Here is a 24709-nt window from a genome sequence, read left to right on the forward strand (position 1 = left end):
GAAGAGTAAGGAAGTATTTCGCGTGTGTAATGTTTATTCTTTATTAAAATATGAGGTACTTATAAGTTAAATTCAACTTATTAGGTGTTCCTATGGGTGCAATTGCCCCTGCATTGTGCAGATTTATTAATTTATTATCGCCGAGCACGGTGAGTGTTTGAGACCATAGTGTCACGAAGGGGTTATCTTGTGCTATGTTTGGGACCTGTCATCCTGTTGGCCAATCCCGGACCAGAGGGATTACCGAACGGTGGGGTCTAAAGTTTAGACATGATGGATGTCTCTTTTTTCTGAATGCCTTCTCCCGGTCATACACTCATAGACACTTATGAGGAGTCCGGAGAAATTGCACGCAAGTGCTTTCCCCAGTATGATGATATGAGGTCGGTGGTGCTTGCCCCGGTTCTCCATTATATGCATTAGTATCCCAAAAAATGTATGTTTTGAATTTGCAAAATGTATGAAATGTTTTATAAAAATGTATGAAATGGTCTCATAGAACTGTATGCATACACATTTTAAAATGTATGAGTGTTGTTGGAATGTAAGGAGTGAGTATTTTCAAACTCTTTAGATGTGTGTATGCCCTCTTTTGGTTTCAAAAGATGATTGCCGAAGCTTGTGGAAGCAAAAGCAGTTGTTCTTGTAAAATTTGCCGGGACATTGAGTGATCTTTGCCGTATGCCGTTTGTAGTAGCATAAAATCGCACACTACATCCAAGGGTGAAACTACTAAACTAAACCAAAGTGAAGATGCATGAACAAACAAGAACACAAAGATATATGTGGTTCGGCATGATTACCTACGTCCACAGGGTGAAAAGAGTGATTAATATTACTTCAAGTTTGGTTACAAATGATGATCTCTCACAATAATGACTTCTTTTCTCTCTAAGTGTGAACTTTCTCTCCTTTACAACCTGCCTCTCACTCTCTAGATGCCCTTATATTTATAGGCCAAGGCAGGGATACGACGAAGTTACAATGTAAATCATGGTGCATCTATCTCGTTGTTCCTCCTCGAGCCTACCTTGATGTTCCTCCGATCTATCGACTGGGCCGATACAGTAGGGACTCCCGACAGTTTTGCATCCGAGGCCGATCCTTTAATGTTATTTAGTCCGAGGTTGCCTTCTCCCTTCTCGCCGCTTCGTCTTGACTTTCTTTCTTAGTTTGACCGAGTGTCTTCTGGTCTTCTGTCAGCTTTGTCAGGTGATGGGAGACTTGTCACATCCTACAGCTAAATGGTTGTCACGCTCGGCCCTCGTGATTTCTCTTTGTTTGTGCCCACTTGAGTTATTCAGTGCTTCTCTTCCTTCGTTTCTTGGTGCAACTTAGCCTGGGATCTCGCCACCTAGCCCTGTGGATTATTTATACCTACATTTATGCCCCTTCTTTCACTCGTGTGCTTGACACGAGGGGAAGAAAATTGCTCGACTTCCCACGTCCCTAGTCATGCCGCGAATTCCGCTATGCAGTTCCCCACTACTACTGCCTTTATGACCTGTAACTGCTGCTGCCGGTTACGATGCTTTTTGAGTATAAATTGTGCGGCTTCTGCTTCTAACCGTCATTTTTGTTTTCCTACAAAATCAAAAGTTTCTCTCTCCGTGCGATTCTACTCCTTCCTTGCTACCATTAATTCCGGTGGCCCTTCTCCATTTTCGCTTTCTTCTTTGGTTTTCTTCTTTGGCTGCCTTGGTTGGTTTTCTTCCTTCATTGCTCTTTCTTCTGTTTGTCTTCAGGTTTCGAGCTCTCCCTTTTGTTCTATAATGGCAACTTCTTCTCCACCCATGACTGAAAATAGGTGCGTGAGTGATACTTTTTCTGATAGTGATGACGTTTCCCTTAATTATTTGTTTTTGCTTGAAAGTCCTTCCCATCATGATTATCGTGCTATGAAATCCCTTTTCCCTGACAGCTCTTGTTCGTTTCCATGTAAGGCAGATAAGATAATTTCTAAGGAACTGTTTGATGATGAGTTAATTAATCAGTTGAAGGAAGAATTCGGCCTTCAGAATTATGAGGTGACTCTTATCTCGGGCCAAACGGGTGTGTTGAGGAAAGCCGATGTCGACAAGTTCGAACAGTCGTCCTAGGCGGTTATTATTACTAGGGGGAAGCTCGAGCTTGGTCTTCGTCTCCCGCTGTATGATCCTAAAATTCCCTTCTACTATGAAGTGTTGTCACAGCTTCGTCCTTCCCGAGGTTTGGCTCAGTGGAACGGAAACACTTATCGCCTGATGAACGAGTGGAAAAGGCGAGGCGATGGTCACTGCACTGAGGCACAGTGGTCGACCTATAAACCATCTGATGCCTCATCATACACTTATGCCAGTTTTGTTGCTAATTATCGGAGCGAGACTACTACCAACGGTGATCTTGCTGGATTCTCCGCTATCCCTCATCGTCAGAAGGTTCTCCCCAATGGTGTTGCTAGGCTAATGTTGGATGCCGATCCTATTGGTAAAGGTTCTAACAAGCGTGCTCGTCATACGAATGACTCTTACTGGGATCGGGTTCAACTCCTCATCCGTGGTCAAATTTTGCATGGTAGCTTTCCTCCTCCAGAGCTTCCCCTCGAGCCTTACCCTTTCTGGCTTATTAATGATGATAAGGTATGTTGCTTTTTCTTTTTTTCTTCGGCCCTTGCTGTACTGGTTTGGGTTATTGATTATCTTTTGGTTGCCGTAGGTTAAGTCTCAGAGCGAGCCTGTTAAGGAAGCTCTAATTTTTAAGAAGAGAAGTGCTAGCACAAGGGTCGAGGAGGATCAGGGGAAGGTAACAAACATACAGCCTTAGTCCTAAGTACATGTACTTGCCCCTGTTTTTTTCCTTCACATGGTCTGACGTAGGGCCTTGTGCACAAAATGCCTAGGTGCGAGGATGAGAGTGCTGAGGGGTATGAGGTTCAAGAGGGTGAGGATTTTGATGATCGACGTCCCATATCTCATTTTTTGAAGAGGTCGCTAAAAAATTGCTCTGTCGTCTCGTCTGCAGCTGTAGGTGGTGAGGTTCAGGTTGAGGAGCAGATCCCAAGGCACAATCCTCCTCCGGGTAGATCAGCAACGAAGGGTGAAACGCCGAAAGACTCGGATATTGTGATCAAGATTCCCGATCAGGATGATGAGGACGACATCTTCGGCGATGATGATGAGGATGAAGCTAAGAAAGATGATGATGTTGTTGTTGTGGTTTCTGGCTTGCAGCCTAGCGATTCCGGGTCGGCTGAGACTCATGTGTTGGATAAGGTGTCTACTGCTGAGACGGAGGCATTGCAGAGGTTTCTCCAGAATATCTCTGGGTCGTCATCAAGCGTCCAAACTTCGTTTACTATATCGGTCCCTGTGTGCAATTCTCTCGGTGCCTTAACTTCTGTGAACTTTGGTTCCTACACCGATGAGCAGATGGGGCACGGCGACATCTCGTATAACTTTGACACCATGGTGAGTATCTTACTTGCGCCCATCTCACTTTTGTTGGACCTTGCTGACACAATTTGTCTTGGACGGTGAATCCTTAGGATATGAATCGTGCGAGGTTGGAGGCTGCTCTTCGGCGAAGGGAGCATCAGCAATTTGAGGCTGTGAAACTTCAGCTGCAGCAGGAGAAGGAGCGATCACGCAATCTAGAGCTCGAGCTTGTTGCCGCCGAGGTATGTTGTCGAGATATCTGCAGTTTTTGATTGAGTTTCTTCGTGTCAATATCTTAAGTCTAGTGTTATCCTTTTAGCCAAGATAGATAGTATAGATCTAGACGCTGCTTCGGAATATCGCCTTATGAAGAGAAAATGGGATATTGAAAAGAATCATGTGAAAAATCTGCTGCAACGAATATCTAACAAAGATGGAAGAATAGATCGCCAGGAAGACGAGATTAGGCGGCTTCGAGAAGAACTGGAGCAATGTCGGAGATTCGAGTATGTGCCTGAAGAGATGGACAATCTTCGGGTTCATCTGGGTGAATTTTAAAGGCTCGCCGCCGATAAAACATTATTAGCCGATAACTTGGAAAGTAAGAATCACTCCCTAAGGCTTCAGAACCGAGATTTGCATGTGGATCGGCAGCGGCTCTTGAAGGAGAAGGTTGTAGCCAAACGGTTAAGTCGGGAACCATGTGAGAAGATTAAGGGTTTCGAAAAATTATCCCAAGACTTGGAATGGGCGCAGGCTCAGTTGCCGGCCCTTAAATTAGCCCATAACCTCCAAAGGACCGAGTGGGATGATCATAAGAACTATTGCGCCACCAATGAATTCAACGACCAGTCTTATAACGAACTAACCTCAAGACTTTCAAAGGCCGAAGATGAGCTGGCTAAATCTGTGGAGTCGCTAGAAATTGTGATACCAACCCTTTCAGGTCTCTTGAGAGCATGTCGGATTGATTCTGGGATTAGGACGATTTGTTGCCCTTTTGTTGTTCTATGATGTCTTAGTGCCCCGGGCTAACCGTGTTGTTTGTGGTGGTATCGCAGCTGAACAGGGACGATCCCGAGATCTGGAGCAGAAAGTCCTTGGCCTCGAGCGAGAGGTTGGGAAACTGCAGAAGAGTGAGGTCGATATGAAGGCGAAGGTTGTTACTACCGAGGCGGCTTCTCAACAGCTGAGCCAACAGATTGATAGCGAAAGGATCTCCCACAAGGCCGAGCTCTCCGAGAAGATTACTGCTGGTGTCAATCATTATATCGAGAAGAAACGTCACGAGGTCGCTCTGAAGAAAAGAGGATCCAAAGCTGCTCCAACACAAGAATGATTCTGTCTTTTGTGGTGCTGCGTCACTAATTTTCCCATGATCTCGGGTTGTAATTCGCTTGAACCTTTGACCCCCTTTTCTTTGATTGCATGTTTGATGGGGCGTTGCGTCGCCGTATTCATGGTTGTTTCCTTTCTTGACACATTTGTCCTTTTATTTCGAACTCCTTAAGTTGTTATTCAGTCACTCTGCGTTTCATATATGATATAAGTTAGTACTAAAAATCATTTCTGTCGAACACACTCGATAAGGAGGGTCATCAGGCTCGATGCCATGTCCCGACCGAGGTATCTCATCACTATCTCTTAGATTCAGTGGGAGGGAAATAGTCGTTCTAGATGCTAGGTTCGACGACCCCGAGTGGTTATCGACCAACCAACTCGAGCAAGTGGTCACGGCCATTTGCGATGGGGGTAACCTTTCAGATGTAAGTAGGTTACCTAGTTGAGAAGAATTTGTATCTTAACAACCTTTGGCATATGGTTTCCAACCACCAGTACCCTTAGGCTACCTCGGCACTTGCACCCTGCCACTGCCCCGAGTATCGAATAGCCAGTCGACTGTAAGTCACCTCGGCACTTGCGCACTGCCACTGCCCCGAGTACGAGTGACCATTCGAATGTAAGTCACCTTGGAACTTGCGCACTGTCATTGCCCCGAGTTCGAATAACCATGCGAGTGTAAGTCACGTCGTCACTTGCTCACTGCCATTGCCCCGAGTTCGAATGACCATTAGTCGCTCATGTCATGTTTCCTACCCCTCGTGGTTTTAAGGAAATAAATGACAAGATGTCGTACCTTTTTTGCGTGTACCCCTTCATGGGTGATAGAGTTTCAAGTGCTGGGCGTTCTAGGGCCTCGGTTCGGGTGTTCCGTCCGTATTCAGTATCTTATATGCACCTTCGCCTACTTTCGACACGACTGTGAAAGGTCCGCCCCATCTCGCCGCCAGTTTCCCACCCTTTTTGTCGCGTTCATAGATCGGTAATTCCTTTAGCACCAATTGCCCGGGTTGGAACTCTCTCGGTCGGACTCGTTTGTTATATTCTCTTTGTAACCTTCTTTGGTAGTTCTCCATATTTTGCAGCGCCATTTCTCGTGTTTCCTCCAGGTCATCAAGCTTGGCCAGGATTAGGTCCGCTGAGATGTTTCGTCTCCATGCCTCGGTTCTTGTAGTGGGTATCATCGCATCGGTTGGTAATATGGCTTCCGTTCCATAAGTGAGCATGAAAGGCGACAGTCCAGTTTCCTCCCTTCGAGTGGTCCTATAAGACCATATGACATTGTAAAGCTCTTCACACCACTCCCCATACTCTCCGTCCAACTTTTTCTTTAAGTTGTCGGCGATGATTTTGTTTGTATTCTCAGCCTATCCATTACTATGAGGATAAATGGTGGTAGCTTTGCTCTTCCGAATGTTATAAGTGTTAAATAGAAAGTCAATATTTTTCCCCTGTAGTTGCTTTCCGTTGTCCGAGACGATTGTTGCTGGTACACCAATATGGCATATGATATACTCCCAAATGAACCTGAAGACGTCCTTGTCCCGGATGTGCTTTAAAGGTGCAGCTTCTACCCACTTGGTAAAATAGTCTGTGGCCACAATTAAGTACTTTCTTTGCCCCGACGCGACATGAAATGGTCCTACAATATCGATCCCCCACTTGGCGAAGGTCCAGGGACTTATCACCGAGTTTAGGGACAATGCCGGCGAGCGTATTTTCTTTCCAAACCTTTGGCATTCCTCTCAAATTAGGGCCATCTGCTTCGCGTCATCATTCATATAAGGCCAAAAGTAACCCATTGTTTTTGCCCTAACCGGAAAACTCCGACCAGAGTTTTGATTCCCTACCGCACCATAGTGTAGTTCATTCAAGATCGACTGCCTCTCTTCTTTACTCAAGCACCTCAGAAGCTGCCCTAAATAGGATTTTCTGTATAGAATGTCATCCCTCAATTCATAGGTGGCCGATTTACTCTTGATTTTATTTATCTCGGGCCGGCCTTTGGGTAGCTCGCCTGTTTCTAAGTACAAATGAATCGTTTTATGACAGTCGCCTTCCTTGTATCTATCGGTTTTGTTGACTGCCACATAAGGTTGCCCTCTGTCACTTCTGAAATAGAGGGCGTAAGGATCCTCACTACATGAACGCCATCAACACTTGGATCTGTTAACATAGATGTATGACAAGGGGTCGACATGTCGATTATATTTTATGTATATATGTCGAAACTTGATGTTGGGTATTTGGGCGATGTAGAATTGGGCGAGTTCCCAATACCTTTGTAAAACCGGATCGTGAGTAGCATACAAGCCAGTTATTTGGCGAATCACCATTTCGAGTCGCTAGTTAGTCTGACATCTTGTATCCCCTTTTCTACGAGTAACTTAGGGAATGGATTACACCCTCGTATTCGGTAACATTATTCGTCTCCTTGAACTCCAATCTGGATGAGTGGACGATCTTCTTCCCCTTTGGTGTTGTAAAGAATAACCCCAGGCCCAATCCATCTTTATTAGATGCCCCATCGACAAATACCTCCCATCGTGTCGGGCTACTTGTGTCCAGAAGATCGACCGGATCTTCTCGGTTCTCCTCCATGCCCGGTATCTCCTCCACTTCGTCCTCATCGCTTAGTGGAAAGTCGGCCAAAAAATCTGCTAACACTTGAGCCTTTACGGCCATTCTCATTTCATAGATGATGTTAAACTGCTTGATTTGAGCTCCACATTTGGATATCCTTCCAGATCGCCCCGCATTGTCCAGCACTGCTTCAATGGGCGACTTCGTTAATACCCGAATCCGGTGGGCCTGAAAATAAGTTCTTAGCTTCTAAGTTGCGAACGTTAATGCTAAAATAATTTGCTCGATTCGGGTATAGTTATTTTCGGCCGGGCTTAGTGTCTTGCTGATGAAGTAAACAAGCTTTTCTTCCTTTCCCTCGTTCTTAACCAAAACTGCACTGATGGCATATGATGTTGCCCTTAGATATAGGGTAAGGACTTCGTTGGGCTCGGGCCTCTACAACACAGGGAGGCTTGCGAGGTGTAGTTTGATGTTTTGAAAGGGCTCCTCATACTCGTCAGTCCATCTGAATTTCTCGCCCTTCTTAAGTGTACCAAAGAAGTTTTTACATCTGTCCGACGACCGGGATACGAATCACCCCAACGCTGCCAAGCTTCCGTTTAATTTTTGCACGTCTTTTACTATCGCCGGTGAGGGCATTTGGATAATGGCCCTTACCTTGTCGGGATCGGCCTCTATCCCCTTGGGGGTGATGATATATCCTAGTAATTTACCCGATGTGACCCAGAAGTCGCACTTTGCTGGATTCACTTTCATCTTAAACTTATTCATTGTTCGAAAGGTCTCACGGAGGTGGTTTTTTTCCAGTTGGCTCTTTACCAACATGTCGTCGACATACACCTCGATGGTGTCATGGATCTTGTCTTCGAACATATCCCCTACTAGTCTTTGGTAAGTGGCACCTGCGTTTTTCAAACCGAACTGCATCTTTGTGTAACAGTATAAACCCCTGGGTGTAAATAAAGAGGTGTGTTCATAGTCCTCGAGGGCCAGAGGGATCTGGTTATACCCTGAGTATCCGTCATTAGTGTTATCGCTTCGTGCCCTACTATAGATGCCACCAGTTGATCGATGCATGGTAGGGGGAAACTGTTCTTCGGGCAAGCCTTATTTAGATCACTGAAGTCGATGCAGACCCTGACTCCTCCTTTCTTCTAGGGAACTATCACCATGTTAGATATCCATTGGGGGTATTGATATTTTCGGATGATTCCTGAAGCTTGTAGTTTCTTTAACTCTTCCTCAACTGCCGCCTGTAATTCTGGTGCGATTCACCTCATCTTTTGTCGGACCGGTCTGAAGCTTGGATCTATTTTTAAATGATGACATCATATCTCCGGATCAACGCCTTCCATTTCGTACGAGTTCCATGCGAAAGCATCCATGTTATCTCGCAGAACTGTTATGAGCTGGGTCGCTTGCTCCTCCGATAATAAGGATCCGATTCTTAATATCTTCGGCTCCTCGATGGTACCTAAGTTATTTCTCGGGTGGGTTCTATGGCCGAGAAGTTTGGCTTCGGTTCGTTCATCGGCGTCGTTCCCTGTGATTGCTATAACAGTTCATTTTCGTTGGTTTCATACGCCATGACCATCTGGGAGATTACCTTTTCCATCTCTTGAGCAGCCTCGGCTTCCTTGGCTTTGTTCTTTTCCCTCCTTTTCCGTGCTCGCCTTTCCTCGTTTTGTTGAATATCGACTTGCATACATTGTCTGGCCGCTTGGGAATCGCCAATAACTTCCACTACTCCTTTGTACGTTGGGAATCTTAGTCTTTGATGATAGGCCGACGCTACCCCCTTGATTCCGGCGATCCAAGGTCTCCCGATGATTTCTTCGTAGGGCGAGACGATATCGACCATGCAGAATGTGGTGAGCGTATCGAGGTAGCCGCCCCCATCCGACACTCTTAAAGTTACCTCGCCCTTTGGGATAGTCACGGTCCCATTGAAACCGTAAATTCGATATGTTGATGGAATGAGGATGTCATCCGATAGCTCCATTATTTTGAAGGTATCATAGAAAAGTACTTCAACCGAGCTCCCACTGTCTACCAAAATTCTCATCACCACCCATTCTTCGATAATCAAAGTGATAACCAATGGGTCCCCATGGGCTTGGACATTTAGTGGGACATCCTTGGCAGAGAACGAGATAGGTTACATCATCCATGGCTCCATTGGCAAGGTCTTGGCCATACTGAAAATCTCTTTGCCGTTACGGTCTCTCTTATGAATTATGGATGTGATCCCCGAGCTCAGGTCGTACCCCTGGGTAGCCGAGTGCGAAATGGTGTTGCATACAAACTTAGTGGATCTGTCGATTCTGAGTTGGTGGACTGGTACCTCGGGTATGGTAGCTGGTGGTGCTGCCAGTCGGACGAACTGCCTCAGGTATCCATCGCGGATTAAGTGTTGTACGATGTCTTTTACTTCTCGGCAATTGTTGGTAGAATGGCCCCGATACTGGTGATAGTGACAATACTCGGGGTGATCCTTTGTCTCTCAGAATTGTACTCCCCTTGAGCTTGGGTAGATGATGTCGTTTATCTTTTCGACCTCTTTGAATATTTCTTTAGTGTAGAATTTAAAGGAGTGTAGGCCCTTGCCTCGTGTCGGGGCCTTTTTCCTTTCTCGACCCATTCTTTCTTTCCAGCTCCTCTCAGTGGTGGTCCTGGCCGTTTATCGGGTCGCCTGGGGGTCTCACTTGTGGTCGTCTGAGCTGCTGCACTCACCTCCTGCACTCCTCGATCATTTGATTCCTCCTGTATTTCCTCCAAGGATATGTAATGTTCCTGCATTCTCCTCATTTCTTTCAAGGTTTGAGGCTTCTCAGTGAACATGGCTATCCATATCGGGTCTGATTTCCCTAATGCGTTTTCGAATCCGAATATCTGTTGGTCGACTGGTACTTTGTCTATTTCCGTGCATAATTTTCTCCATCGGTCTGTCAAATTTCTCAGAGGCTCCTGGAATCTTCGGGCTAGAATGAAAAATCTATTGACTCTGGGTCGAGCTTTGTTGTTGTGCATGTAATTCTCAAGGAAGGTTTCAACTAAGACATCATAAGTATTAATTGACCCTGCTGGGAGTGCATAGAACCAGTTCCTCGCCTCGCCGGAAAAAAATTGCACATGACCACGTCACTGCCTTTCCACTAAAGTAGCGACATAGTGTACATTTTGACGTGTTCGACCGCGTCTCTTGTTCCGTCGAATCTTGATGGGAACGCAGTGAGCGTGCACTTTGGTGGAAATGCCGCTTGCTCTAATTCTTGAGTGAAAGGAGTCTTCTCGGCTTCGCTTATTACTTCAGCGAGCTTGTCGTCCTCATTGCTTCCTGTTAGCTTCTTGATCTTTTCTTATAATTCTTTGAGCTTATTCTCCGTTGCTTTCCTCGGCCTTCCTTTATCCTCGGGCTCTTCCTCTTCTGTAGACGAACTCTCGGGCGGACCATATCCTCCTCCTGTCGGCCCTGCTGCGGGATGTATTGAGGGTTGACCCGATCGTCCCTGGTTGCTCGATGCGCCCCGACTGGACGATCCTCTGGATCTAGACCTTTGATTACGTAACTGGTAATTTTCATACTATAGCGCCATATTTCTCTGCTGCAGTTCCCTTAAGTTCGCTTCCTGCCTCCTCTGATTTTCTAAAATGGCTAACAATGTTGGATCGGTGCTCTCGTGACTAGAGTGCCCGTTTTGATAGTTCAGATGAGCTGGGGGCGCTACTGCTGTTAGCGGTGGAGGTGGGAGTGGCAACACAGGGGGAACGCCTCTAGTGTCATTTCATCTGCCCAAATGTACATGCCTGAGTCGCTCCTGCTCACGATCTAGGGCCTCTTGATATTCGGCTCGTCGTCTAGCTCTTCACCTCTGGGCCTGCATGATCAACGCCTCCTCATCGTCCTTAGTGTCTGATGCAGTCAGCCCGTCTGTCTGCTCGGGTCCCCCTTGTGTTGGGTTGATTTTCTCTAACGGAGGGGGGTCGTCATCTCGTCACAAGTCGACTTCCTCGTCCACGGTTGGCATCCCTCCTGCTGGTGCTCGAGATTCCTCGGGGGGAGGTTGTCGGCCATTTCCCTGTCTTGGTCCGTTATCCCTCCTTGCATGCCACTGCTGGTAACCGTGCGGTTCCTTAAGGTTCTTCCCGTCCCTGAAGTGCTAGCCAATGGCTCGGACACACCCTTTTCCCGAGTATCGTCCCTACCTACGTCAGCAAAAACAAATAACTCCTTACTTTGACCTGTTTTCGAAAAGTTTTATGGGATGTACAAACTCATAAGAAAGGACCTGACACTAAACTGGGCTTGCGTACGACAGCCGCTATTTTCTCCGGCTGACCTCATCAATTCAACACTTTTCGACTCTAAGTACAGATTTTGACGAGTACCGTGCTATGTCACTTTCGGTACTTCGGTTGTGCATTAATCACTATTTGTCCTACATTCCCTACATTCTAAATCATTAAAGACTGGTACTTTCCGAGTGAAAAGCCTTGAATTTGTACTATTGTGATGTCACACTTCAGCCTCTAATTTTCAACAACGAGTATTATTCCCTCAGAACAATTCAGGGATGGCTTTCCCTGACTTCCTTGGGTTTATTCTGGCGGATAGTGATGACTACATACAATCTTTGTTTTCCCACTCTCCGATCCAACCCATCGATCTAGAGTCGACCTGTCGATGTGGGTTTTGTCAGGTGATGGGAGACTTGTCACATCCTACAGCTAAATGGTTGTCACGTTCGGCCCTCGTGATTTCTCTTTGTATGTGCCAATTTGAGTTATTCAGTGCTTCTCTTCCTTCGTTTCTTGGTGCAACTTAGCTTGGGATCTCGCCACCTAACCCCGTGGATTATTTACACCTACAGCGTTGTTGCTGCTTCTGCTACGGGTATGACCCTTATACTGAACTGCTGCGTCTTCCCCTAAATTACGCTGGGGTAAGTGAACTGCTTTGTTGATTATGCTCCGTATTAACGATTGCACTCCGCTGGTTTTTTATTGATGCTTTAGAATCAGAATTGCCCTGGTATGCTTCTTTAATGGTACTTTGGCTTTTTCGTTGGGAGCCGGCATGTCTGTGGAGGTCGATACCAGGTTGTCTGTCGTAACCACAACGAGTCTGCAGAATCATAGTGCGGGTGGGAATTAATGTCAGCAACTTGTCCTTGCTGCTCCATACATCGCTCTTTGAATCTTTGGTTCACATGTCCTCTTTTTAATGGGGCCTGAATGTCCAGTTTTGACTGGTGTGAATCTCCTTTGAATGCCGCAAATCTGCAGAACAAAATAAAAGAGAATGCTCCATTGTGTACTGAACTGGAACAATAACTCGTGTTGTGATCTTCTGCCTTAGGATTTTGACTTGAACTTCGTCTTTCTTGGCTTGGTTTGGACTTAAGTTGCGGCAGCTGCTTAGAAGCATCCTCCGCATATAATTTGTAGTGTTGGCAGCAATTTTTCTGTAGCAACAGTAATAAGTCTGTGGTAGCAGCGCGTCTTTCGGCATCTGGAAAGCTTTGGGTAGGCAGCGTGGTCGGTGTCATCATGTAGTCAATAAGTAGATCGGAATTGGCCCTTTCACTGAGCTGTTGGTAGCTTTTCTTGCATAGACCACTTATTTTGTTGAGGTGTGACAATACAACTCCAAATTTACAGCAGCGGCAACACTATCCTCTTCATTACACCGCAGCTGTACATCTCCTTAGTAACGGGCTCTGTACCGGCTATGCATCTCCTTTCGTGACTTCGTACTTCGGGTAACCTGCATCGTTCTAATTTTGGGGACTTGAGCTATCATTGTCACCGGTAGGGCCACATTGGTCTTTTGGTTTTCGTAGTGCACTGGTCGATCGTCCTTCTTGTCGTTCCAGTGAGATTGCGACTCTACTAGAGCTTGAGCTGAGCTTGTTGTATTCATAGAGACAAAGACTTCGAGCCCTCCACAAACTGAACTCTCCACCCAAGGACTGTTGGGTCGGAAACCTTGGACCATAGCAACGTCATCGTGCTGTGGGAACGCAGATCTATCATCGAAGTTGTACTGGAGCTGCATCATCGGGATGGAGGGGGAAACGTCGGTTTTCGTCATCATCGTCGGATTTTCTTTGGCGTAACATAACTGAGCGTCTTCATTTGTTTTTGCATCGAGTGGATGGTCAAAATTGCATCTTCGGGTTGCGTTATCAGTCTAGGACTGCATCTTTGGACCGAAACTGGGCTTTGAATAGTTGTCGCAAGGCTCTACACCATCGTAATCTTCGGCTTTGCATCCCCAGACTTTGGACGTCGTAGCAAGACTCTGACTCTTCGTTTTCAAAGATCATCATCGTCGGACTTTGGATCTTCGTCTGGTGTTGCATCCGTTTTGATGCCATCGTACCAAAACCTTGCATCACCGTCATTGGATTTGTTCTTCGGGTTGTTGTAAATTAAATAAGTATAAAAGCTATACTCTAGGAGTGATTAAAGAGGTACAGGATGTAAAATTTCCGAAGTATTCTTCCATAAGAAGCATGTTTGGGTTGAGGAGCGGAATCTGGAATTCGACTGTAAGACCTTTTAGTTGCATTATAACTGTTCTTTTAGCCTTCGTAGGAGCTTTGGAGAACCTGCCTTGCGTGTCAGGTGGTAGTAGCTTGCAAGTTAGGTAACACGCTGAGTCACACGGCATCTTTTCGGTATTATCGAATTATATTTCCACTACTTTCAGCATTTTGGGAAGCTTTGTGCTTTCATTCTTGTGATTAAACTTTGTCACATCGTCGTTGTTGGACTTTGTAACTTGAAAATCGAATTTTGGTTCACCCGCCTCGGATCTTGCGTCATCTTATGGCTTTATATCATCGGCATTGAACTTTGGGTCATCGTCTTCGGATTTAGAGTTATCGGAATTTATAATATCATGCTCTTTGAGTTTTGCTTCATCGTAATTGGATGAAGCATCATCGTCTCCATATTTGGCATCAAATTGTTTTGCTTGTATGTTGTCATTTGTTTATTGCCATCAGATTTCAAATCATCGGTGTTGGGGAGTGGAATAATTCTTTATTTGTTGTTGGTGCAATTTTACACTTGAATTGGGTTCTTGTGCAGTTGGTACCATCGTCATTTTGTCCTTCGTATTTTTGGTGTCATTGTGCTGAGGGGTCGGAGCTGCATCGTTATTATCAAATTTGAGCTACCTGCCGGATAGACTGAGCTTTGGGATATTGGTATGATCGTCATTAACAATCATCGTTGTCGGAATTTGAATCGTCATCGTCAAGAAGTACACGAAGTAAACGACGGTTAAAAAAGAACAGAAGTAAATAAAAATCCCAAGTGTTCTTCGAATAAGAAGTATCAGTTCTCAAGTGAATCATTTCGTAAGAAGTATGAAGTATTGTTCTAGAATTATACATGGCATAAAAAGTATGCAGTACAACCACTGAGAAGTATGAACTATATACCCAATTAGAAGTATGTATATAATCATAAAAAGTACTGCCCATCATCGCCCGTCGATCCTTGGGTCGTTTTCATCAAAGATCATCGTTGTTGATCATCGTAGCAAGACTTGGGCTCTTTGTGGTGGACTCTGGATCGTCGTCGGCCTTGTACCATCGTCAAAGGACTTTGAATCATCGTTACAAGGCTTAACATCGTCGGCTATAAATCAGCTGGAACCTCGGACTGGACTTGATCCGTCGTAGGAATGAAGATTGGTGCTGCATTGTTGAACTGTGGACCCGAAGCTATATCATCGTTACAAGACTTTGTATCAACGTGTGTATGTCTTCGGTTCACCTCTACCATATTTTGAATTATCGTGGCAAGGTTTTGGCTCCTCGCCATCATCAGGGGTGAACCATCGTCAGCAGGTTTGTACTCCGGACTTTGGGCTTTGCACCGGCAGAATTTACAGCATCACTGTATGAACTACATTTCCAGATGCCATCAGCATTGTTTCTTGAGTTTCATCCTTGTGCAAGACACCCTCATCGTGTTTCGCTTCGCACCATCGTCATCGGTCTTGCACCATCGTCCCAGGACTTGGCATCGTAGTCGTCAGACTTGAATTCTGGTTACGCTGCTGTTGCATAGTGGCTGTACTGCGACTTTGGGTTGGTCCGAAGTGATCGTTGGAATTAAGCTGGTCTTCGTTATTGGAGTGTCGAGCAGAAATGTGAACGTTAAAAAGAACGGCGCTGGTTTATCTTCGAGTACTTGGTCAGCTGGATCATAAGCATCAGACTTTGTATCGTCGTTTGACTTCACACCCTTGGCTCGTCGCTGCATGGCTTTGCATTATCGGCATCAAAATTTGAACCATCGGGGGCTTTGGTCTTCAGACTTTGGCTCGTTTTCGGAAGACTGCAGTTATTAATCAGCTTACCCTGCAGCAACCTTGCGTCATTGGACAGAGGCTTCGGGCTTAAAGTGCATCATTAGATCTGAACTTGGGGTGTCTTCGTCATTGACGTCGAACTTGCCGTCGCCATCTATCTTTGGGTCTTCGTGTAGTTCGCACATTCACATGCATCTTTGAATTTGAGCTGCGGCTGGTCCCATTTGGTGCTGGTAATTGGAACGTCATCAATTGAGCACTTCAACAATTAAAGTATTCTCTGGGTCTTTGATCTCTTGCTCCTCGAGCTCCATCGTTCATCATCGGGATTGAGTTGATTCGCATTAGAACTATCATCGGGATGGAGCTCAACTGCATCATTCTTTTGATTCTTCTGACGCATCAAAGTAACGAGACTCATGCACTGCAGCTGCCACATAGTTCCAAACTAGAGCCAAGGTTAATTGAAGGTCTACTTTTAACTTTATTAGTCTAACATCAGTAGGATAAGGTAATATTTTATGACAAGATAAAATAGAAAGGATAAAGTAGTTTCACTAGTAAAATGATATCCGACAAAATTTTCATCCCATGAATAAAAATAGTAAACTTCTTTATTTGAAATTGTATGTATTTTGAAAAGCACTTTTTCTTATGAATTATTGGGATTAAACAGTGTTAAGTTGAAATGAATCATTACTTAAAAAATGACTTTTACCCCTTAATATTAGATCATAAAAAAGGAAACAGAGGACAATCATCACAAAATCACTGAGAAAAATAACCTTTTTACCAAAATAAAAGCGTGTTTCTAGTTCATAAGGTTGTATATCTAAACAGAAAATTCCTAGTTAAATCATGAAGAACACAATGATTCCCAGAAATGATTATGGGATTGAAAACACACAAACTTGCCATTATTTATTTTCTTTGTTTTGATGTAAACTTGTGTTGTGCTATTATATAAACATCGATGTTCATAATTTTTCAGAATACACTGTTGTAACTGTGACCGTTAATGCTTAACAAAAGATGGTCATCCTTAAAAAAACTTCCATTACAAAAATTGACAATGTGTCAAAAATGAAAAGGACAATGGTTCTATCCCACTTTAATGGTGCTATATATGAGATGGGAATGTTGGGAGTGAGGTGGCTGTGAGTGCAGATAGTTGTATATTTATAATAAAATAAGTAGGGTAAATTTGAACTGGTGTTTGACCACAACCCTCAGATTCACCCATTGCACTAGTTCTATCCTAGACATGGATATCACCAGACCGTTTGCAGTAAATTCTTGTCATGCCTGCAATCATACATACATTGATGATACATACATGAGTTTATAGCAATCGCATAGCATTAAAAACTATGGAAGATCTCTTACTGTGCCACTTTCAATACTAGTTGAACGAGTTTCAGTACCATCTACAGTAAATGAAGTTTCTCCAATTACTCCACACTCTTCATCTTGTTCCCTCCTTCCACCAGAAGAAGCAACACAATTAGTTCTTTCCTCTTCTGCTCTATCAGCAGTTTCAGGTTCTCCACGACGAAGTCGTCCAATTTCTGAACCACTGTCTGGGGATGCTTCAGTAGCTGGGGCATCCAATTGATTTTCGGTTAGGTCAGATTCCGTTTTGTTCACTGGGGCTAGGGATAGTCGGCAGAGAGGACAAGTAGTGTGTGTTGAAAGCCAGTGATCGATGCATTCCATGTGAAATGTGTGAGCGCATGATGGCATCTGTTGAAGTTTGTCATCAGCCTGATAGTCTGCTAGGCATACTGAACATCTGCGAATGTAAATTCTGTTTTAGTAGCAGATAAATTAAGCAAAAAGTGTAATAGAGACACACTGGGCTGGTTGTTTACTAGATTAAGGATATGTGTGCAGATGATCAAACTTGCTCATAAGATTCTTGCCATTTTGCAGTTTTACGTAACAAATCACAAGTGGAAGTTGTTTTCACATTTCAAGATGATTCCCCTCGACAGAGAGTTCAACATTAAACTACGCTAATCGAATTATTATAGTTTCCCAACCTTACAAAGCCAGAAAGCTACTATTACCCGTTATATTCACATACTTGGAGTAAGGTTTTTTGAGGAGAGCAGAAATTCTATATCTTCATGATAAAATGAGATTTGACTCCATGCGTGGACAGTAACAAGCCAAAACTACAGTACGTGGTCGCAATTAGGTCAAGGTGGGGCAAACTCAATATGTTTCTTCTAAGATACGAGAATATCTCACCGATTTGGATTTGTATGGACTATGGAACAAGAAAGGATTCCGAATTTATCCAAATAAATTCTAAGGAGCATAACAACTATCTGCTGAGACACTGTATTAGATATAGAGGCAATAAGCACAAAGTCCACTCTAATTTACATTTTTACCTCCACTACTTCTCTGATATGTTTTCGTACCAAAGTATGCTTATTGTTGGGAAAAGTAAACTAACAGAGCTTTAACCAAGAAAGGATAAACAGACACAGAAGAGAAGGAGCAATTCAATGCCAGCAGAGGGAGGTAATAAGTAATAACTGATCAAACAGATGAAATGCTCCAATAAAATGATCATCTTTGCTAAACATTGTGGACTTTGTATGACTTTTAACTCATTGGCGACCTGACAAATAATAAGAAGAAAAAAAAGTAATCATAGGCGTCCAAATGTTAAACCAAAACAGTCAGATAATTTATCATTTTCGCGGGAACTTCTATAATAAACATATCAGCTTGGTGATTAACCTTCCCATCAACAAAAAAAAAACAAACGATCAGCTTGGGAAAGCATTACTGTATTGTAACTCATCATATGCAGATTTACAAAACTGGATGAGAACCTACGTATAAGCTAACTGACTTGTTATATACTGAACTAAGTACTAGCTGCAATCCAAAAAAAATACACTAACTTTTCTTTTTTTTTACAAGAATCCTACCTTTTGCAACGATCTAAGAAGAACAAAATTTACCAACTCCGCATCGTTTATAAAAAGAACGTTTTGATTCAAGAGTTAGCTCAAGCAGAGAGTATCAAATGATTAACCAATGTGATAAACCACCACAAAATCTTGATAATAGATCGAGCAGCATATGATGATCTAAGACTTACTCCTGAATGTATAACATTACCATGGGTGCATATTGCAATATCTAACCACTAAATTAAGCAACATTGAAATAGAGTACTTACTGTGTATCCCTGACCGAGAAGCTCTCATTGAATATAATAATCGGAAGCATTTCTCGAAATTCCTTGTTTAAACCAGATTCAGAGACCTAAAACCCACATTCAAGTAAAACCTTAGAAAATACATGAAAAAAAATTTCCAAGAATATCAATCATTTTACTTACTCTTGGGACTGAATCTGAACCATTGAGATTATAGGTTATGGCTCTCATTCGAAGCGAAGACCAATCAACTCTTCTCCGGCGAAGATAAAACAAATAAAACAAAAGTAAAAGAAGAAATGTAAAGAAAATTGGTATTGAAAATATAAAAGTTTGGTATAGTTTAAGTTCAGATGAAGCTGTTGAACAACAACTAGGTGCTTGTGATAATGAAGCTGTACTATGAGACATTACAATTACACACTAAATCCCATAAAAATGAATCGAAATGGAACTCAACCAAATTGGGAGTATAATACACAAACACAATACAATGAATTTTGAATTAAAAGATAAGAAATCTTAGATAATATTAATTCCTTCCCCTAATGGCACCTGAAATGCATCAGAGATTATAAAAACTAGATGAGAGTATATATTATCAGATGATAATAATGCCAAAAAGAGGAGGAAAAAGATATGCAAGTGTAACTTGTAAGGAAGATATTCTAATCTAACCTAATTTTTTTTTGAAACTGTTATCATTTTCTTTTACTACTAGATCTGGGGATGCCATAATGACAGATTGTAGGTTTTTAGTTTTTACCACAAATATGCAAAAGGTTAAAAGTTACAGATTATATTATATTAGTACTGTATGCTTTTAGTTTTTACCACAAAAATGGAAAAAGTTAAAATTTTGATGAACTTCTGATGAAATGTGAGAATACAATAAGACTTTAGTCAATCCAGTAGAGTGACTGTTGTTGGTCATATTCAAATGGAAACACACGCCAGTGGGGTTTACGAAGATAGACGTGTTAAAATATAAGCTAACTTGTAAGCGAGTTGCCAACCACCTTGGTGATAGAAAAAGAAACCGGTAGCCCAACGCACCAAAGGAGGACATGATAATACGTATGTCATGGTCCACAATTGGTTCGCCCTTACAGCGCGTTTGGATACGTCTCCATAAGTAATTTTTTGACTTCTAAAATCTGTTTGGGTGTACAATTAATGACTTCCAGAAATAGAAAAGTCGATTTTTTTTGTGAAGCAGAAAATCTAGATTTCTGATTTCTGCTTCTTCTGGAGAAGCACTTCTAACTTTAACTTTAACTTCTACTTCTACTTCTACTTCTACTTCTACGTCCAAACAGGCTATTAGCTTTTCTGCCTATTAGCTTTTCTGCCTTTTAATCCTCTTTCTGTAACTCTGCTCATTTGTGCAGGCATGCACGCACTGAAGGTGTCGTACCCATTTCCATTAGATGTGGAGCCCGTTACGGTAAAAGTGGATTCGTCACGCAAGTCATTCCTAAATCTTCAGTGGAAATGGAAACCACGTATAAAGTGGCAAGTCGCATGAATCCTAACGTTTACGATGTATAAATTGACTAAACATAAGTTTCCCTTCAGAGTTCAAACAGGATTCGCAGAATTTATAAGATCAACGGGCCGGAGCTGGAGGATAAACCCACTTCTACGGCAAATGTAAAGTAAAGGAGTCTAGTTGCTCAAGGTACCAATTTTCTCAGCAGCTCTCCAAAGCAAACCCTTCAGGCCAAGGAAATTCAGCAGTTACTGGTTACAATAGAAGGGACCTGAAGTGGCAGTTACTGGTTACAGCTAGAAGGGACTTGAAGTGGAATTTGAAAATAGTACTTGGACTCGAGAAATGCCGTGGAGCTTTAGAATACTCAGCCGCATGGTCAAGATCTGCACATGCCAGTGTTTGATTCCGAAAGTCGAAAATGCTAGTCTTCCCCCAACCATGTCCACCATGAGGTGTCATGCAGATAGTGGTGTGATGCCACACAAGAAGGCCCCCATGTTAACTCCAATCCATGGGATCAAGGGCTAAGATTACTGCCACCTAATGGGAAGTGTAGCAGCTTCGAACAAAAGTTCCCGAGTTTTCTTTTCCTGAGTTTCTGAATGCTAGTAGTACTTTTCTGAGAGGACCTATATATATTTCTTTACATTTTGAGATTCACAATCATCCAGCCAGCACCCGTCTTCTGGTAAAAAAAAATTCAAACTGTAAATAATTATATTCTCAATCTTATGTTACTTTTCCTCTACAGTAAAGACCAAGTGGATGCTTAATCCCTGAAAATCATGGTATTATTTCTGGCCAGATTTGGGAAAAGATACATTTTAGCCCCAGAGTGGTGAACAGAAGATAAAGCAGCCAAAGTTTGATAGCATAATTTCTATCCCAGGTTACAAAATGGGAATGTATCAGGTGCTCTCATCGGCTATAAAATTAAAACCCAATGAAACCTTTGCAGTTAAGGTAACAAGAAGTGAAAAACTAACATCCTTTTCAGGATGGAAAGAGGTTACAACAGACAAGCAACGCTCTGAACTTAAAATACTTGGATGTTATTATACATACTCTCAAATAGTGTGAGACGAGATGAATTTTGTACAGTGGGTTGATATAGAATCTGAGGGAGAAACTTTCCACACTTATGCAAAAGGACAATGTAATATTTGATTTAAAGTGGGATGATTACTAGACATCCCTTACCTTGAGCCTGACATCTGTGAAGGGGCTTAATGGCTTTTTTGGGCTTGAAGGAAGTGGAGCGAACTTGTGAACTAGGAACTTAGAACATGGCAGAAGTATCACATAGAGTACAGCCAAGATGAAAGGGGACGCCACAACCCACCCTAGTAACTGCCATATGATAATGGTACTCTTCAGTATGAGATATTAGAAAATAGAGAAAAAGAGAGCGAGCGAGAGATATACCGCATGGAGAATACTAAGTAGGACTTCGTGAGAGGCTTTGCCAGTCAACACCTTCTTTAGCGCATTAGTGGTTAAGGGGAAATGAGAACCTCCAGTTATGACTTCACCTAGACGAAGAAAGGGAACCACCAAACTAGAAAGAAATAAAACAAAACGATAATCGTAAGATAAAAGATAAACTGATACGCATTAAAATGCAACAATAAACAACTGGTTAGCTGGCCGAAATTTTTCAAAGATTTCTTGTCACAAACTCATGTAGTGAAACCAGTGGACCTGCTAATAACCTCGACATCAAAGCCAGCATAGTTTTAAGAATGCAAGATATGTTGTGAATATATTGAAATAAAAAATCCCCACTTACAAAATTGGTAAGCAGTTTCTGCCTAAAGTCAGCCGGAAAAAAATAGCTTGGAACACTTTAATTACAACTATAATTTCACTGTGACATTAGCTATTTTCAATCATAATTTTGATCAGCACCGTGATGTATAGATACATCAAGTTTGTTCTTGCAATAACATAGTAGTGTTCGAGTGGTTAAGGAACTCGTCAAGCTTAATGACTACAGAAAAAAGTCGATCCTAGAGAAGAGCAAGCATAAATTTACCTCAATTCTATCGGGGCAGAAATGAAATTAGCAAGCATAACACTAGGCGCATGGCAACGAGATCCAAGTAATGCAATAGCCAACCCACGGAGGAATACAGTTACCCCTGTTAATACCAAACATCAGACTCAAACTATTAACAAATATTGAGGTTCTGAAGCACCAAATTATGGCCAGCTAAATAGAGCTCATAAACCACACACATAACTGTAGAACATCAAAAAGTTCCCTGCTTCAAAAAAAAATCAAAAAGTTCCCCTAAATCAATCATATCAAACCCTAGGAAAATTGACATTCACATCAAATTGATCTTCATGGACAGTTCAATTAAACCCATATTAGAATTAGAATCATTACTACAATTTAAGGGGGTAAAAAAGGAAAAACAGAGATAAGAAGTGTTGTAAAGCTACAAATCAAAGATTGGGAATACTCCTAGGGTAAGTCCAAGTGCCACAGATAATGCCAGTTGGTTTGGTTCAGCTCCTCTATACCATAACAAAGAATCAAAAACAATCTGTAAGTTACAATATAAACAGAAATGGAAAAATAAAATAAGAACCAACAGAAATGAATCAAAGTTTCTAAAATTAAACTGATTCATTCATAAAAATTAAATCAATACCTTCGGAGTATTAGAAGAAGAGGATCTGTGATCTTTTTATTAAACCAGGGCATAAATCTAGGAATCTCCATTTGGATTTGAATTTCAGTTGATGATCAAATTAGGTTTCTGATAAAATAAAAGCTTTTCTTTGTCTTGAGAATTGAGAGATCGTTAAGCATCTAATCTTTTCTTTGGAGTACATTTTCTTCTTTCGTTTGTAATGACAGTTACTAAATACAGCCTTTCCATTCATTAAACCCACCTATCATTTTTGGTATTTTTTTTTGAAGCATGTTATAAGGCTCCAAATATTTGGTCTTGAGTACTCACAAGATAACAAAATTGGATCATCAAAAACCAATCAACAAAACCCCTTATCCTGCTACTTTTGCAAACGTCTACAACACCATCGGTTTTAGTTTTTGGTTTTCATTAAATTTAGTTTTAATTTTTGATTTTAATAACGTTAAGGTTAGGTAATTAAGTTAGTTGTCGAAGGGTATTTTTGTTGTAAATTAGGTCCCCTCATTAACAATTTAGGACATTTGAAACCATAGGAGCCTATAAAACTAAGTGTTTGGATCCCTTATAATAGGCTTCTTTTCTTTAGTAACCTCACTAATGTAAGTAAGAGGCGCTAATAATATCATCTCCAACCGTTGGAGAAAGTCTTATTCTAATTGTCAAATCAAAATCCAAGTCAATTTTCGTACCTCCCTAATTTGAGGCCTCGACATTTTATTCGAGGCCTGCCACTCCGAGACAAAAAAAGATTCTGAAATAAAATGGAAAACCTCTTATCCTATTTTACTTAATTGCTAATTTGTTCCTGATTAATTAGTTATAATTCGGGTGATTAATTGATGTTTAATCATGTTAACCTAGAAATCAACCAACCTTAAATCATCATCAAAACGTGTAAAAAAAATTGATGGGTTAGTACAATGGTTAATTAGTAGCCCCTAAATACTAGCAACAATTATAAGGTCTAGGAATCGAACCCTACCAGAGCATGAGAATTATCAGGTACTTGATGGTTCTCCATCTCCAAATTGAGTTTGGTCTAGCGATGCTCTTACAAAAGTGTAATACTCAACTCAATCAATGCCAACATTTGGGATCACCTATTTACAAAGAAGCATTAATACTTATTGCTTATATGAACTTCTCAAATGTTTTATCTGAGAGCTAAGTAAATATTTTATCTAGTTTATTAGTCTCACTAACTTTATTAGATTTATCAGTCATGTCTAGCCAAATATGGTGAGTCACAAGTCAATTGAATGACTAAGTAATCCACATTTGACTTAGCAATAGTAATATTTAACTCTACTAATATTATACGAGACACCAAACATGTCACACACGAGGGATACTCACTAGGGTATTGCAGGCACGAACAATTGAAATAGTAAAGGAGTAGTGGGTTTGTAACTGTCAAGTCTCCGTTGATAGCGTAGGAACGATTATATAACATTTTCCACAATCTCCACTGCACCACTACTACATAACTTCCACTTCATACGAGGCCAGTGTGTACAGTTATTACTGCAAATAGATTATTCAACCTATTCACAAATCAGATATAACTTACGAACAAGTCTAAAAACCTGATTTGACGTAAGCTTTCTCTATGTCTTACACAGAGAGTTTTTCACATACGGTAATACATATATACCTATCACATTATAGAGAGCCTTCCCCTCTGATTTCAATACT

At 42.1% G+C, this 24709-nt stretch overlaps 2 protein-coding genes across 4 annotated transcripts; both read right to left on the reverse strand.

Annotated features, from left to right (window-relative positions):
* Positions 1 to 16824: 16824 nt before the first annotated feature.
* On the reverse strand, positions 16825 to 19595 carry LOC113347305 (RING-H2 finger protein ATL7-like). The gene is made up of 3 exons (XM_026590931.1): positions 19037 to 19595; positions 18875 to 18960; positions 16825 to 17464 (listed from the first exon to the last, which is right to left on the reverse strand). Exons 1-3 carry the CDS (start codon positions 19262 to 19264, stop codon positions 17041 to 17043), a joined length of 738 nt encoding a protein of 245 aa, XP_026446716.1. The 5' UTR covers positions 19265 to 19595; the 3' UTR covers positions 16825 to 17040.
* A 406-nt stretch (positions 19596 to 20001) lies between these two features.
* On the reverse strand, positions 20002 to 23403 carry LOC113347306. 3 transcript variants are annotated; one of them, XM_026590933.1, is made up of 6 exons: positions 23009 to 23403; positions 22801 to 22871; positions 22384 to 22489; positions 21774 to 21906; positions 21549 to 21698; positions 20005 to 21030 (listed from the first exon to the last, which is right to left on the reverse strand). In XM_026590933.1, the coding sequence occupies exons 1-6, from the start codon at positions 23077 to 23079 to the stop codon at positions 20992 to 20994; spliced, it is 570 nt and encodes a 189-aa protein (XP_026446718.1). In that variant the 5' UTR covers positions 23080 to 23403; the 3' UTR covers positions 20005 to 20991. The 3 variants fall into 3 exon arrangements, with proteins under 3 accessions (XP_026446719.1, XP_026446718.1, XP_026446717.1); XM_026590932.1 differs by having other exon boundaries at positions 20005 to 21033; XM_026590934.1 differs by lacking the exon at positions 22801 to 22871 and having other exon boundaries at positions 20002 to 21033; positions 23253 to 23403.
* Positions 23404 to 24709: the final 1306 nt, after the last annotated feature.

This window comes from Papaver somniferum, chromosome 2 (assembly GCF_003573695.1).
Source record: "Papaver somniferum cultivar HN1 chromosome 2, ASM357369v1, whole genome shotgun sequence".
NCBI classification, from domain to species: Eukaryota; Viridiplantae; Streptophyta; class Magnoliopsida; order Ranunculales; family Papaveraceae; genus Papaver; species Papaver somniferum.

Excerpts from the sequence above, each read along its gene's own strand:
- LOC113347305 (XM_026590931.1), bottom strand. The coding sequence starts at position 19,264 with ATGTCTCATAGTACAGCTTCATTATCACAAGCACCTAGTTGTTGTTCA. Across the intron at positions 18,961-19,036 it reads GTTCAGATTCAGTCCCAAGA|GTCTCTGAATCTGGTTTAAA; the intron begins GTAAGTAAAATG and ends TGTGGGTTTTAG. Across the intron at positions 17,465-18,874 it reads TTCTCGGTCAGGGATACACA|ATGTTCAGTATGCCTAGCAG; the intron begins GTAAGTACTCTA and ends TTACATTCGCAG.
- LOC113347306 (XM_026590932.1), bottom strand. The coding sequence starts at position 23,079 with ATGGAGATTCCTAGATTTATGCCCTGGTTTAATAAAAAGATCACAGAT. Across the intron at positions 22,490-22,800 it reads AGGAGTATTCCCAATCTTTG|GGGTAACTGTATTCCTCCGT; the intron begins ATTTGTAGCTTT and ends TGGTATTAACAG. Across the intron at positions 21,034-21,548 it reads TCACAGATGTCAGGCTCAAG|AAGACGGGTGCTGGCTGGAT; the intron begins GTAAGGGATGTC and ends TTTTTTTACCAG.